This window comes from Daphnia magna, linkage group LG7, assembly GCF_020631705.1.
Source record: "Daphnia magna isolate NIES linkage group LG7, ASM2063170v1.1, whole genome shotgun sequence".
NCBI lineage: Eukaryota > Metazoa > Arthropoda > Branchiopoda > Diplostraca > Daphniidae > Daphnia > Daphnia magna.
Genome location: NC_059188.1, coordinates 8,041,196 through 8,057,671, shown reverse-complemented (window position 1 = coordinate 8,057,671; position 16,476 = coordinate 8,041,196). Strand labels below are relative to the sequence as shown.

The 16,476-nt window shown below is 38.3% G+C and overlaps 2 protein-coding genes and 1 pseudogene across 2 annotated transcripts; 1 reads left to right on the top strand and 2 right to left on the bottom strand.

Moving 5' to 3' along the window:
- Nucleotides 1-1,204: 1,204 nt before the first annotated feature.
- LOC123474091 (larval cuticle protein LCP-22-like) lies at nucleotides 1,205-2,139 on the bottom strand. Its single transcript, XM_045175930.1, has 3 exons — nucleotides 2,010-2,139; nucleotides 1,684-1,931; nucleotides 1,205-1,604 (listed from the first exon to the last, which is right to left on the bottom strand). The coding sequence occupies exons 1-3, from the start codon at nucleotides 2,016-2,018 to the stop codon at nucleotides 1,307-1,309; spliced, it is 555 nt and encodes a 184-aa protein (XP_045031865.1). The 5' UTR covers nucleotides 2,019-2,139; the 3' UTR covers nucleotides 1,205-1,306.
- A 3,933-nt stretch (nucleotides 2,140-6,072) lies between these two features.
- On the bottom strand, nucleotides 6,073-7,269 carry LOC123474534 (arrestin domain-containing protein 17-like). Its single transcript, XM_045176746.1, has 6 exons — nucleotides 7,017-7,269; nucleotides 6,826-6,945; nucleotides 6,551-6,747; nucleotides 6,385-6,480; nucleotides 6,130-6,315; nucleotides 6,073-6,081 (listed from the first exon to the last, which is right to left on the bottom strand). Exons 1-6 carry the CDS (start codon nucleotides 7,114-7,116, stop codon nucleotides 6,073-6,075), a joined length of 708 nt encoding a protein of 235 aa, XP_045032681.1. The 5' UTR covers nucleotides 7,117-7,269.
- Nucleotides 7,270-10,389: 3,120 nt separating this feature from the next.
- Nucleotides 10,390-13,278, top strand: LOC123474261 (annotated as a pseudogene).
- The last annotated feature ends 3,198 nt before the right edge of the window (nucleotides 13,279-16,476 follow it).

Sequence of the window (16,476 nt, the reverse complement as noted above, 5' to 3'; positions counted from 1 at the left end):
ATCATCTACCAGTGCGTGTTATTAGTTGAAATTATTGACATTGTTAGATTGTTATGTTACGTTGCTTAATTCTATGCACTGCCTTTGTGTTATTTATTTCTTAAATTTCGTTAATTTGGCAAAAGTTGATCATCGACCGTAGACTCGCGCCCCAAGTTCAGGTTCCATGTTCCATGTTTCCATGAACATTGCTTCAATCTCTCTAAGCCTCATCTAGGGTCATTGATGATCAACAGACGCCATAACCACTAGGCTATGGGCGCCCAACTTAAGTTGATTTTGTAAAATGTGTTATGTTACTTCCGCAGTGCTCATCATGCATGTTTTCTACTTGGGCACAAGAAGAGAAAGAGAGGTGATAATATTAGTTTCCTTGAATGCTTATTTTTATTTAAAATGAAGAACAAAAACAAAAACAAACAAATTCATTTTTTCTTGTTTTTTGTTTTAAATTAAATTATATTTTATTGCTTACTGCTTGCTTTAACAAACATCGACTAATCACTCACTCTACCAAAGAACCTTGCAGCCTGAGAAAAAATTACAGTTCAAGATGGCACGTACCTGTGGCCCTCGAAATATCCAAATATTTCGAGTATAATAAAATAATTTTTATAAGTTCCTAAAATAACTTCAAAGGCAAAAATGAGCAAACAACATACTGAATGGGCATCAAACAAAACAAAGGTAACCTGTAGCTTACACAGTAAAAAAAGTATCAGTTAAAGCCAGAAAGGCAACTATCACTATACCATTCGGTCTTTTCACCTTAACTAGGAAAAGTTTCCTGTTATCAGAATGCATACCAATTTCTGTACTGTCAAAGTTTGCTTTCAATAAAGTTGTGTTACAAGGCACTCCTTTTATTGTGTCTTGAGTGTGGTCCTACATTGCACAACGAGTGGTAGCGGTGTGTTGGATCGCTAGCACCGTTACTGCGAAATGCTGTATGAGTGATGTAACTTAATACCGGTATCTGATACTAATTGCTGGTCGACGATGGATGAAAGAGTGACGTAAGGATCAGGACAGTTTGAATAACGTTGGATTGTGACTACGTTGGCTGGTTACATTGGGAACAAACAAAAAACTGTAAATGGAGAAACTATAGGTGCCCACATCGATTATGAAACGCGGATTAAATCTAATACCGATACGACGTACAAACCCACTCTTTTCTCACATCTTTTTACTTTTGGGATAGTCTGTGCTTCATATTAACATGTATTTCGTACCGATAACACAAGAGTGTCAGTTCATTAGGTACATGGATTTAAATAATATGTTTAGCCAGGATTGAAAAAATTTAATAAATCTTATAGCCTTTGCCGTTGAAAGGGATGTGCACAGGGGCGACTGGGAGTTCGTAGACGTGGACGGGAGTGACGGGCAAGTGATCACCTTTAGGCTGGAAACCGGCTTCATCAGCGGTCCAGGTCAAAGTGAATTTCTGGCCTTCAGGAGAGACCCAGTAAGAGGATCCTTTGTTGGTGTTGCCTAGGACTTCACCGTACGATTCTTTACCGTAAGAGTCGTAGGTGACTCCTTGCATCTTCTTCTGAACCTGAGACTCCTCACGGGTTGTGTAGTCAGACTGAGCATAGCTGTCAGTTGAAATAATTGCATTTTTTTCATGTTCTTAAATCTTTCAATTAATGAATATTAAGCAAGAAATCGATTTACCTCCACTGGCTACTTCCATCAAGGTTGCGCACGTCTGATTGACTGGTGATGGTAATGTCGGCGTATTTGTTATCCTTGTTGTAGCTGGGAGTAGGGTAGGCTGATGCTGGGTAGGCTGGTGTGAGGTAGCTAGGAGTAGGATACTTGGGTTCAGGGTAGCTTGGAGCAGGGTAGCTGGGGGCTTTGTATTCCAGCTTGTAGCTAGAAGGTGCAGCGGCAGTAACAGCAAAGAAAGTGGCGATGACAAACTGTGGGGAAAAAAAACGATACTTTTCAATAAGCGATGCAATTGTAAACTAACACAAATCAAAAGAAATGATGTTTACTAGTTTCATGTTGAGAACTGTTGGAGAGTTGAACAACTGATGTCTTCAATCGCCTTCCGACGGCTTTACATAGCCGACAAAAAATTGGGTGTGTCGCTTCCCCTTTAATTTTGTCTTTCGATTTACTTTTGAAAGCGGCGATCACCGCCTTGTGGGTGACTAACTTTTTTGGTTTGCATTTCAGGTCATGGTCCTTGCAATGTAGTGATTGTATTCGACACGTAGAAACAAACGCAATATGCTGATATACTTGTTCTTCAGAATTTTTGCTTGTCACCACCATCTGATGATTTTAGAATTGAGCTAATTTCCGTTTACTTTCCTGATTTGAGTAAAATAAAACGCACGATTTGTATTGATCTTATAGATATATGTGGCTACCCTTAGATCAGCCATTTTTTTATTCATAAATTTTTTATATCATCTATCTCCCGTGGCTTTGTGAATAGGTGTCTGCCTGGGAAGCTGAAGATTTTCGAATAAATCTCCTAATAGTATCCTCTAATAGTATTTTGGGGCTGGACGAGGGTACTAGCTAGAAGCAGAATAATAATTCGGAGCGTCAGTATAGCAGGTTGATTCAGCATAATAGGGTGTAGCTTCGGCTTTGGGTGGGTAGTACTCCGGAGTCTTTGTGGTCTAATGTTAGGGAGCCTAGGTGTAGTAGATGGGACTGGCGTACGTTGCATAGAGTAGTAAATTGGATCCTGGCTATAATACCTTTGAGCAGCATAGTATTTAATGGCTTGAGTGTAGTATGTTGGAGCGGAGTATATGGTCGTGTAGTATTTGGGCGTTCTGGTCGTGTAGTAAGTAGTTGGGAGCTGCATGTGTGGTATAATATTCGAGAGCCTTGGTGCTGTAAGAGGGAGCAGCATACGAGGTAGTGTAGTAGGGCGTAAGGGTTGTGTAGTCTAGTGTCCAGATGAGGACAAACCCATCGGTACCCGCCGATGTAGCCATCAAAATGGCAAAAGCAAACAGCAGCATGACATCGTAGTCCCCTACAAATTCAAAAATTAAACAGTTCAGTAATCGATCCATACAATGAACTAGTGGGGGAAACATTGTAGTTAGTAGGGCTGCTGGAAAATGCAAAAATGAATGAACGACTTTGTCTTACGCATGATTGACAGCCGAATATGCAATATGTTGCCGATGCAATATGTTGCCGACGATGGAGTCAGTTTGAAGGCACCAACGTAACTGGTTTACTTCCACTTCACGCGTTCATTTTTAGAATACCTACCGCCACCCTGATTCATTGCTTTTGCCCAAAGGCATCTTGAAGTTGAACATTTTCGAATTTCCAGTTTCTTACCCCGCCTCTATTGCACTGTGTGGTGTAGCGAAGATCCTCTCATGCTGTATTTCCATCGCTATCGTGGGTTTTCCTAGTTTTCCATTGAAAATGTCAAGTAGAAAGTCAATGCTCAAAATTGGGTACTAGCAGCTAGAGTTCATTGTTTGCGCAATTTCCCTTAATTGTGAAAAAAAAGAAAAAAGAAAAAAATGGTTGCGCTAAGCTCTTGAATGACATGCTAGTATCCTCCAGACCTGTCACGATGGACCGAATCGTATAGTACAGCTATTGATCCGATCTATCATGACATCAGCTGATAGCTCTTACCTCTCTATTCAGCCTTGCATTGGAATGGTGGCCAATCCCATACCAACGCTCGACGTTTCGAGTTGTATTTGCTTACAGACTCTTGGTTACTAGCAATCCCAACATTGGGAGGGTGCCATACCCAGTCATTTCAAGTGCCGCTACACATGGCAATGCACTCAACTCTTATATACCGTGAATTGAGGCACCAAACCACGTTGATAACACAATCGGGCAATTTCCGACATAAACTAACTCCCATTTAAATTCTGAGAAACTATGACGTAATGTCTTAAATGAACATTATCGGGAAAACAATGATGAATATCATTCGACTTGATTACAAAACAAAAAACTTCATTAAATATTTAAAATTTCAAATTATTATCTAGCACTCACGATTAAGGGTGTGGCATCACGCATCAACACCGTTAATGACATGCAAGAATAGAATCCTCCATATCACCTTGCGGCCGATGTCGACACTAATGAGTTTATGCATCGGCTAAGAGTTACACGAAACGAGAGCGCAAATATTAATCGCCGAGTTCAATTTACAATTAGATTTCAATATTTAGATTTGTATTTACCCGTATAAGCATTAAGCAATGTCCTTTGTCATTCTATCATTCAATCAGTTACCCGTTGAAAAAGCAACGACAATCTTATGTAGGATCCTTATTGTTTATTTATGACAATTATTGTCAATCCTACGATTCCAGTTAGAGTTTGACATTGCAATGGCATTATCACTACTTACCTACTACTTGCACAGTACTACTACTACACCACCAAGGCACCTGAATACTAAACCACATCATATGCCACTCCTAGCTACTATACAGAGGCTCCAAAATACTACACTAGAAAGGCGGCCGAATACTGCACCACCACTTATGCGGCTCCCGTCTTACTCGGTGTAGTAAGACGGGGCGGAGGAATACTGAGGGGTCTCAGTGTAGTAAGTGGGCTCACTGTAGTGAGACCGAGCGGCTTCAGTGTAGTAAGTCGGAGCTACGTGGTACTTGGTTGTTTCTGCTTCGGTGTAGTAAGCAGCGGTAGTAGTAGTTAGTAGTATAGCTGGGGACAGCATAGACGCCCCAGCAGCTTGGGGGCGTCGGTGTAGTAACTTGGTGCAGCGTAAGTCGTTGTGTAGTACTCCGGTGCCTTAGTGGTGTAGTATTTGGGAGCCTCAGTGTACTAGCTGGGAGCTGATTAGTACTTGACAGCTTCAGTGTAGTAGGTCGGCGCAGCATATGTAGTGGTGTAGTAGGATGCTGTGGTGTAGTATTCAGGCGCTTTGGTCGTGTTGTATTTCGGTGACTCGGTGTAGTAGCTAGGAGCAGCATATGTTGACCGACCAGCAATCCTTAACGTGAATATCAATTTCTCTTTAAAACAATATGCACAATAGAATGTTAATTGTAAAACTCTTATTATAATTTTAAAACTAGTTAAACTATCTATTAATTAACCCCGATGTATCCGCTAACTGATTAATTCCAAATGATTTGGCTGACGACATCGAGACAAAGAAAACACAGAAAGATGTGACTTGGGCTGTAACGAATGATTCAATCTTTTCCTTTTCCTAGTGGTTAATTGCAAGAAAAAAGTCCTTTATTCATTGTCAAATATGAATCGTTGAAAGTTGCTAAAATGTTAAAATTCATGTTTGCATTCAAGTGCCAATCCTACACCTGTGTATCCAAGAAGTAAACCAACGATCAAACATCCTTTGTGGGACATACGTCGTGATAACTGAGCAGATTGCAGTCGTGAACAAACATTTAGTTAATTAGGCTTGATAGGATCTGAGGACGTTCCTTGGGTACGTACGGTACGTAGGCCTATACGAATACGTTTACTATCACATGTAGGACTATGTTGATGGACATTTTTCCTCACGTAATTTCACTTTAAAAACTCAAGTGTTATTATAATTAAGGCGTTTTACTATTGTTAACGTATAATTAAGAAATAAGCTAATAACGGGAGTCTTTAATCCTCATTAGTCTGCCATTAAGAATTACCATAGGGTCTACTGTACGTCTAGGTGTAAAGGTGTTCCGTAGGCCTATCGTGAAACAAACTCGATTCACCATGACACGCTTGTTTTTTTACACAAGAGTTATAAAGAGAAAGATGTTAAATGCGAAGGGTTAATTGTTCGTTCCTAATTGGAACGTCAGAACTGGAACGAATAAAGCTATGACTTACTCAACACGAGACTACAACGTTCTCAGACCCATTTTACCTCAATTTTGTAGGAGACGTCAATAATATAGCAAAAATGCAAATAGGATTGTGTCATTGTAGGGACGACGATTGGGAACACTTGAGGTACTTCTTGGAACACTCTTCCGCGCCATTTCTGTTCACACAAAACGCATTCGTAGGTTTTGGATTTGTTGTGGGTATAAAAATCAACGCTCTTCAGGACACCAAAGATTTTTAAATAAACTAAAATAATAATCACAATAATAATAGCAAAATAAAAATAAAAACTACCTTAATGAGAAAAACCGTTGCACCAAGCAATGTTGTCATGCTTTGGTTGTCTACATCTGCATGCAAGAGAATGGTTTCACCTGCGACATAGCCTGTACGGTCTTGATACAGTGTTACCGTTATAAGTCCAGATCGGCAGCAAAACCAACGAAAAACGGGCTTGGTTTTTATTGATTGCGTTGGTAGCTATCAATAAAATTTAAAAGATGGTAATTTTGAAAAATATGTTAACATATCATGTAGAAATAATTTTACTGCTGCTTTTGGGATTGTATTTAAGTCAACAATGGTTTTAACTGTAAAATCGAGGACATATTCGTAATTTGGTTTCCATGACGGCTTCAAAACTCCCTTAAGAAAAAAGTTATTTTTTATGGTATTTTCGAGACATTCCAAAATAATTTTTGAAAAGTAAACTAACAGTGAATGGAATGTAGCAGGTTTCTCCATTTGCTTGACGTGAAGATCTCTTCAAAACTACTTTGATTGAGTATTTGACATGGCCATAGCCAAATTTTTCCAACATCTCAGTTTGAAATGAAGAGGGAATTTTTTCTGGAAGTACAAACACAAATGGAAATTGGTGAACTCCACTGACAAGTTCAAAGGTTTCTCTGCCTGCAAGTAAAACAATTAATGTATATAAGATAATAAAAATATTGAACATTGCTTGTAACTAAATATATAAATTGATACCTTCATTGGTAATTAGAGGAATTTTCAGGTCTAGATAAGTTTCTTCAGCTGAATAGTAAGTCTCACTACTCAATTCATTGAAACAAAATTTTGCATAGCCTTGACATTCCAGGTATATTCCTACCAAAGTTAAAAGTGTAACAACGAGTGAAATTTTTAAAGACATCAATTAAAATCTTTCAGTATTTTACTGCTGACATTTGAGATGTGAACTACTCCAAACACTTCCTCTCCAGGAAAATAAATTCCAACAGGATTGTCTAATTCTATAGTGAGACTTTCTATCCCCATAATGCAGCTTTGGAACTATAACTCAACTTCATTGCAAGCCAGTTTTTCACAAATATGTTGTTTGTGTAAAGAAATCTTTGTGAAAACTTCTATAACAACTACCAGTCAGCGTCCGTACCCTTTAATGGCAACAGCTGGTCGTAAGTTTATAAATAGAAATAGAAAAGCGCCAGTTTCGGCTGCTGGATCAATAGTTTAAATACCTATGGCTGCTCCAATGACAGGAATTCACTAGGGGCCCTCACTCCGTTCAGGAAGTTCCCGATAGGGTACGGCCTGGACGCCAATTCGCCACACAGAAACCCGGAAACCATTTGCTCTTCCGGAAAAACTGACGAATGAGGCTGTGAGTAATTAAGTAGAGCAAGTTAGTTATATCGATGAGCAAACAGTTTGTTTAACAAACGTTCAAACTGGACGAACCAACATGGTCTCCACGTACGTACGGAGAGGTCCGTACCAGAAAACGGCACCATTTCCAGGGTTTTCATTGGCTCAGTAGGATGGACACGTGACCATCCTTTCAAGCCACGCAGTGATGGGTAGGCCCCTAGCTCCTACCCCCGAAATCTCAGCAGCCGCCGTCGCATTTGAACCGGCAATTGTTTTTTTTTCTCGTTTGTTGTCATTTTCGTTTTTAATGGCGGCCTGCTGTCATTTAAAATGAATAAATATATTACTTTTAGAAAAGGGCCGACTGCTCGTGAAGAGAACGATGGAATTTATAGATTCGGCTGGAAAACTTGTCGAGAAAGGTATAATTATATTCTTATATCATCATGTTCATCATGATTTCATATTCATATATTATGTTTCCCTCGTACAAAACATGTTTTAAATACTCTTTTTTCCTTTTCAGCTTTTTTGCTTTTTTTGATAAACTGACACGAGAGTTTGGTACCTTCTCAAACAGGCATAATTTCAATCTAATTAATTGAATCTGAGATTTTTTTACCAGATTTGTTTACTAACAGGGTTTGTACAAATTCAATCTGGATAAAAGTAGATTGCATTCTAATAGATTGAACTCCTTCTATATTTAGTGCAGGAGCCCTCACATTTTGCCGTTGCAAAACTGTTGGCAACTGGTCTTGTAAATCTGAACAGGGTAGAAGTTCTTTGGCGTCCTGTAACAAATCACCTGCTGGAAGTCATCATCCACCAGCTTAACCACATGAGAGAATGGGGAATAGAGGCCATTACTACGTTAGTTATATAAGCAATTCAATATGAATATTCTACCCCTTTAAAAGAAAACCAGGTAACTATCCGAAACAGTTAGGCTATTTGTGTTTAGGCAGTTGAAGAATAGCGAACTCTATCCGTTATTAATTTGACCGAAATTGCAGACGTTGTTAATATCGCCATTAAATGAGCTGTCTAGTACCAGTTTTGCAGACGTGCGGCAAAAGCAAGTTGATTGTGTGCTCCATTTGCTGCACAGCTCTGGTGACATAATCTCTTTTGGATGGCCCTTGTTTCTTAATATCATAGGAGCTATCAACAATTATCAAGGGTAACAATCAAAGTATTTATCATGTTATACCAATTACTTTATCACATTATTTTATTTTTATTTAGTAAATTGTCTTTAAAGTAACTGAAACAATTTATATATCTTAATGTGTGTTGTGGACAATAAATGATGCACTTTCATCTCCATAAATCAATTGTTTTTTACTTTGATTTTACTATTTTTTATTGCATGGCAGCGATGGATAAAGTTTTTATGACTCAATTTTTAAATTTTAATTGGAGCCACATTTAAAATACATTATTTCTGTTCGCCTATCGTGTTTTGTCATGCTTAAGTCTAGAGAGATTGGATATTGGTTACCTGCACTGCCATAAAAGATTTCGATTTAGGTTTTAATTTTAGATTGCATTTATATTTGAATTAGGCGCGTAATCAAAATGGCCGCCATAATGGGTGTAAGGAAGGGGTTACTATTATTGTAATTTATAGTACCAAAACTATGGTTACGTACGTACGTGCGTTTAATAATTTAATATGTTACGTGTCATCTCTAATGTACCAGGTATTCCACGAAGCCTTGCGAAATCGTCCTTCAATACGATGACGAAAATAACAAACAGAATCCAGATTCGCTGACATTGAGCGTTATAATCCTTGATATGGTGTTTAAACTAATGCAAGAATTTAAAAACTCGTATAGTGAATTGATTGCCAAAGTTGAATCTGATGTTGCAAAACACCCAGACAAGATCGACTTATTGTTGGATGCACTTAAAGACATAAATTATCTCCTTAGAGCTCTAGGTTGGTAAAGGACATAATTCAATTCTTTCCGTGATTTTACTTGTTAGACCGAATTGATCAATAATTACTCTTTATTTATTATAGGACCATATGGTGCCTATCATTGCGCACATGTGTATATTCGCATCTTACAGCAAGCCAAGAGAGCAGTAAAACATCCTGCGTTGCGCGTTTTTCACAAATGCGAAAATCTCATTTGTGTCCAAGTTGGTCTGCTGCGGCTGCAGCGTCTTACGGAGAAACCATCTTCTTCACGTTAAAAATTAAGTTTTCATAACTATAATTTAGATTTCCCCCTTTTCTTCCTAGCAGTGGTTACCCTATTCATCTTTTCATTTCCCAATTTTTTTTTCTAGCTCCTGTTCTATCTTCTTTATTTTTATTTTATTTTTCTTTGTAAGTTGTTCGTCTCTTTTAGCCGAAGAATTTCGTTTGCTGCCAGAAATTCGTCTGCTACGAGGGGATGAACAACAAACCATTCACAAACAATAGCTAAATAAAAATAAACCAGATAGAACTAGGGCTATAAAAAAAAATTGGGAAATGAAAAAATGAATAGGGTACCCACTGCTAGGAAGAAAAGGGGGAAAATCTTAATTATATTTATGAAAACTTATTTTTTAACATGAAGAAGTTGGTTTCTCCATAAGACGCTGCAGCCGCAGACAACTTGAACACAAATGAGATTTTCGCATTTGTGGAGAACGTAGAGGATGTTTTACTGCTCTAGAGTCGTGTCAAAGTTCCTCAGTTTTTGGCGGATTTGAACAAAGTTTCTGCGCTCTGCAGGGAAATTAAGTAGCCGCTGTATGGAATATGGTGACGTAAACTATTTTAAATCAATATTGAATTCAGGGAAATCTGTACTCCTTATTTCGCCAAGTTCTCGCCAAAGGACCGCCTATTACTGTTTGTACATCCCAAAGTGATCCGCCTTTTAGAAATTATTCGAAATTTTAGTCCCGAAAAGAATCTCGACGAACGCCAAAGGTGCCTCTATATTTACTAAATACTGATGAAAATGAATGTAAATTTTTCATTTTTCTTGAGTAAATCCTAAGATGTGTGCCATCATTTTTGTCGAACAAAGATGCACGGCCAATGTACTTTACCACTTCTTGAAGGTCTTTCGCCTCTTTTATTTTTCAAGACATTTGTGTTCCGTGTCTAAATTCGCAATCTCTTTGTTTGGACTAGGATGTTGCCAAACACAATGAAACCTTGGAATTTATGAAGCCATTATTCACAATGGGCCAGGCATTAGATCGAAACGCTTCACTGAAAGAAACTAAAATTCTCAACATGAAACAAAACGAGATTATGACCAGCTTTCGCGAAGGTCGTTGTAATCTGATAGTGGCAACCTCTGTGCTGGTAGCTAATTTTATCAGTTTTGAAGGAGTTTTTCTTAATGTTTTTTTTTTCACCTTTATCGTAGGAAGAAGGAGTTGACATTCCTGCCTGTAATCTAATTGTAAGATTCGACCACATCAAAACCTACTGCGAATACGTTCAGGCCAAAGGTAGATCGAGCCCGTAAATATCTACCTTTTTCTAAAGGAAACCAAAAAGACACACAGAAAAAAAATTCGTTTGTTTTTTTTAAATTATTGTTAACTTATTGGCGCCAGAAAACTCGCGAATTTCTTACACTAGTAGACTTTCACGCCGATACATGGTTCCAGTAGCAAAGAGGCTTCTTTATGAACCCTAACACAGAAATGAGCAAGTTTAAAATTAGTCTCTGATGTGCCAAAATTAAGCATTTAATGAATTCAGGCCGAGCAAGGAGCAGGAAAGCCTTTTATTGTTTGATGGTGAGCCAAAGTGAAACGGAAAGCTACCTGAAGAATTTGGCACAGTTCCATAGCATTGAACAGCAGCTCTTGGCTATCGGAAATTTCGAAGACGATCGGGACAGTGTTATAGACAACCTATTTTGCGAAATCATTCCACCCTACGCTCCCTACGGTGAAGACGGACCCCGTATTACTTTACTGAGTAGTATATCGCTTGTCAACAGGTATAGTCCTTATCGCAGGGATGCAACGTCATTAACTTCGCGTTTCCTGTGCTAAACGTGACGTAAAGAAACTCTGGTTAACATGCATTGTTGAAGCTACGAGTGTACTTCGTAACGTCCCAAAGCCAGGGAGAGAGGGAAAGAAAGCGAATTGACGATCACAGTGTTACTTCAAATTAAATTTCATTATTATTTTTTTAATATTTCTTTCTTTGTTCATTTAGGTACTGTGGCCAGCTCTCGTCAGATTCAAATGTCCTTTTGGCCCCCAAACTAACAACCAAGAAAGCTGATAAAAGCGTAGCCGATCCCGCTCAACTAAAAAATATTAAAGACGTTCTTAAAAAATTACCAAATGATAATCGTGGAATGACCAACGGATTTTCGATTGGTGATTTATACCAGTGTCGTCTAATTCTTCCCCTAAACTCGCCCTTGAGAGAAGAGATAATTGCAGACGTGATGCCAACTAAACGTCTGGCCAAGAGAGCAGTTGCTTTAAAAGCATGCATCATGCTTCACAAGCTGAAAGAGCTGGATGACGTTCATCTCTTTCCTATTCCACGGCTGATTCCAGAAGAAGAAGAGGAAGAGTTGCCAATCGAAGATGATGCCAGTGTACCTCAACACCATGGAAACGTCACGATTTGCAAACGTCGTTTTCCTGCTTGTTTTTCGAATTGCCGACCTATTCCGAGACAGCCCAACTTCGTTTATTTGATAGACTTTATGCTGATGAAGCCTTGCCTGGATGTGAACAAACTATTTTTACCATTCGTCGTGGAAACAAAGTTAGCCATTTTGACGTCACAAGTCATACCTGCGATTTGTCCGTTACCTTTGATTACGCGAGCTGGGGAATTCCAAGTCAATCTGTGTGGAGTGGATTCAATCATCCTTGACGACAGTCAGCTAGAAAAACTCGAAAAATTTCATCAGTTTATCTTCCAAGACGTGATTTTCTTGTGGAAACGTCAACTAGATTTTGACCTACAGGCCTCTGATTTGCAGTACCTCATTGTCCCTCTACAAAGTGCAACCGAAAAACTGGACTTTGTTCTCGTCGAAAAGATGATCAATGCACCAACCGTCGAGTGGGAAAAACGGCCACCTTTCACGGGCAACAAGTTTTCATTCGAACCGAAAGAGTATGTCGACGCAGTTATCGTCCCGTCCTATAAACCGCTGGGGACATAAAATCCCTTCTACGTGGATGGCGTTTCAGACTTGACACCGCTCTCTGCGTTCCCAGAAAGAGAGAATGAAACTTACGCATCTTATTTTTCCAAAAAGTACAACCAGATATTGACTAATGAAAATCAGCAGCTCGTGCAAGTCAGTCGCGAGATAACGGGGAAAAACTTCCTTGTCCCGAGGTGAATAAGACAGTGTGTTTTAAAGTCCTTTTTTAATATGGCAAATTATTTATTTTATTCACAACAGATTGGCTTCAACGAAGATAGAAATTCCAATGCATCATGTGCCTGAACTTTGCAATATTCATCCGCTGCCAGGATCTGTTTGGAAACAGGTGGTATGGATCCCATCCGTTCTCCATCGTCTTAATGGCATGCTGGTGGCCGAAGAACTTCGCATCTTGATCTTTAAAGAAGCTAACGTGGGAATAGATTTTTTACCGGGATCCGTCAACGTATCCTCGGTCTGGACCCCGTTGAAACTTCAGCCGCCCAAATCTAATGAAGGACAGTCACACTGTACTTCATTAAGCTTAGCAACATATCTTTCTTTAGCATCGTTTGGCAAAGTTGAAGAATAATCAGATAAGTTAAATAATTCAATAACTGAATCATGTAAAAGATCTTCTGCATCCTCAGAAGACATTTACATTTCTAATTATAACAAGAAATTTAAGTTGTATAAGAAAATTACACATTTTTTAAAGTTACCATTTGCTGTTGACTGTTTGTTATTGTTTCAAATGTTGATAGCCCTTCACTGTAACGACGATTTCAAGTACTAGTTGTAGCGAATTCTTAAAAATTTGGCACTTGAAATGTTGGCAATATCCTGACGTACAACGTGATACAATAATTTTGCTCCTGGTAGCAAAATTAATGGGAGAAATTAGTCCTCAAAGTCGTTAGCCTTTGTTAAATCCACCTAAACAAGGCTAAGTAAGACTACACATGGCGGCTTGCAGGGTTGCCAGACTACATGAATACTGCTTTTCGCAACGTGAAAATGGTCTATTGTTTGTGAATGGTTTGTTGTTCATCCCCTCGTAGCAGACGAATTTCTGGCAGAAAACGAAATTCTTCGGCTAAAAGAGACAAACAACTTACAAACAAAAATAAAATAAAAATAAAGTAAATAGAACTGGAGCTAGAAAAAAAAATTGGGAAATGAAAAGATGAATAGGGTAACCACTGCTAGGAAGAAAAGGGGGAAATCTAAATTATAGTTATGAAAACTTAATTTTTAACGTGAAGATGATGGTTTCTCCATAAGACGCTGCAGCCGCAGCAAACCAACTTGGACACAAATGAGATTTTCGCATTTGTGAAAAACGCGCAACGCAGGATGTTTTACTGCTCTCTTGGCTTGCTGTAAGATGCGAATATACACATGTGCGCAATGATAGGCACCATATGGTCCTATAATAAATAAAGAGTAATTATTGATCAATTCGGTCTAACAAGTAAAATCACGGAAAGAATTGAATAATGTCCTTTACCAACCTAGAGCTCTAAGGAGATAATTTATGTCTTTAAGTGCATCCAACAATAAGTCGATCTTGTCTGGGTGTTTTGCAACATCAGATTCAACTTTGGCAATCAATTCACCATACGAGTTTTTAAATTCTTGCATTAGTTTAAACACCATATCAAGGATTATAACGCTCAATGTCAGCGAATCTAGATTCTGCTTGTTATTTTCGTCATCGTATTGAAGGACGATTTCGCAAGGCTTCGTGGAATACCTGGAACATTAGAGATGACACGTAACATATTAAATTATTAAACGCACTTACGTACGTAACCATAGTTTTGGTACTATAAATTACAATAATAGTAACCCCTTCCTTACACCCATTATAGCGGCCATTTTGATTACGCGCCTAATTCAAATATAAATGCAATCTAAAATTAAAACCTAAATCGAAATCTTTTATGGCAGTGCAGGTAACCAATATCCAATCTCTCTAGACTTAAGCATGACAAAACACGATAGGCGAACAGAAATAATGTATTTTAAATGTGGCTCCAATTAAAATTTAAAAATTGAGTGATAAAAACTTTATCCATCGCTGCCATGCAATAAAAAATAGTAAAATCAAAGTAAAAAACAATTGATTTATGGGGATGAAAGTGCATCATTTATTGTCCACAACACACATTAAGATATATAAATTGTTTCAGTTACTTTAAAGACAATTTACTAAATAAAAATAAAATAATGTGATAAAGTAATTGGTATAACATGATAAATACTTTGATTGTTACCCTTGAGAATTGTTGATAGCTCCTATGATATTAAGAAACAAGGGCCATCCAAAAGAGATTATGTCACCAGAGCTGTGCAGCAAATGGAGCACACAATCAACTTGCTTTTGCCGCACGTCTACAAAACTGGTACTAGACAGCTCATTTAATGGCGATATTAACAACGTTTGCAATCTCGGTCAAATTAATAACGGATAGAGTTCGCTATTCTTCAACTGCCTAAACACAAATAGCCTAACTGTTTCGGATAGTTACCTGGTTTTCTTTTAAAGGGGTAGAATATTCATATTGAATTGCTTATCTAACTAACGTAGTAATGGCCTCTATTCCCCATTCTCTCATGTGGTTAAGCGGGTGTATGATGACTTCCAGCAGGTGATTTGTTAAGGACGCCAAAGAACTTCTACCCTGTTCAGATTTACAAGACCAGTTGCCAACAGTTTTGCTACGGCAAAAAGTGAGGGCTCCTGCAGTAAATGTAGAAGGAGTTAAATCTATTAGAATTTGTTGTGTGTTTTTTCTCTATACAACCCAAATGCGCGTTGCTAAACCAGATTTGAGTTGCTTAAACCCACTCCCTTCCTTTCACAAATGTCTCCCTCACTTCGTCTGCTAGAACTCTAGCTAGCTCCTCTCTTCCTTGTGATACCTGACAGGAGATAGTCATCCGACTTGTTAACAGGTTTTTGATAGCTTTAAGTCGAACAAATATTTTCTGTTCTGTGTGGAGGTACATACATGTTTATAAGTTAATAAATTATTGCCGTGTTCTTATTTCTAATTGTAGAATTTATAATCACAACAGGTTATGGGCCCAGATTAACGTAGCTTTAAACTACAATTGCCGAACACGTTGCACAAGACTTTAATTCTTTGAGAGCAGTTTCTCACGTGCCAAAATTTGATGGCACAAATCACCGAGAATGGAACTATGAGATACACTTATGCTTCCAGGCCATGGAAGTTGATTGTGTTGTGTTGGGAACAGAATTATGTCCAGCGGAGGTAACAAACTTTTAATTTATCACTCAACTACTCTCTGGTTACAGAACGTGTTGAAAAGTTTGCCTTATGGCACATGTTGAGTGTCAATTGCCTTATGGTTACTATCGTACTGAACATGCTTGCCCTATGGCACATGCAACTGTCAAATGCAACATTCTATTCCCTATAACTTCAGTCAAATCTTTAAACTTAATCGTAGTCATAGATGTTGTAAATTCTGCTTCCCACATTCACAGACCCATCTAACCATACATCACACTAAATGATCATGGTCCGAATGCCATCTGTGAATGTTTCCAAACTTTTGTTTGTAATTTTTTTTTCTTTTATCTCTAAATTCAAGCAAAACTCTTATTTTCAAAGGGCATTTCTCACTTTGCTAGTTACTGGCTCGAATCCCTACCTTTGAAAACACAGTTTCATCAGCCCTAACGCTGAGAATCATTCATGATGCAATGCTCGTTGATTTATTTCGTGTCCTATGACAATATCATACGATAACCTGTGACAATTTAAACAGCCTCATAATTTCTTTTCCTCCTAACAGGAACGCAATGAAGAAAACCTACTTTTGAACGAAGCAGCCA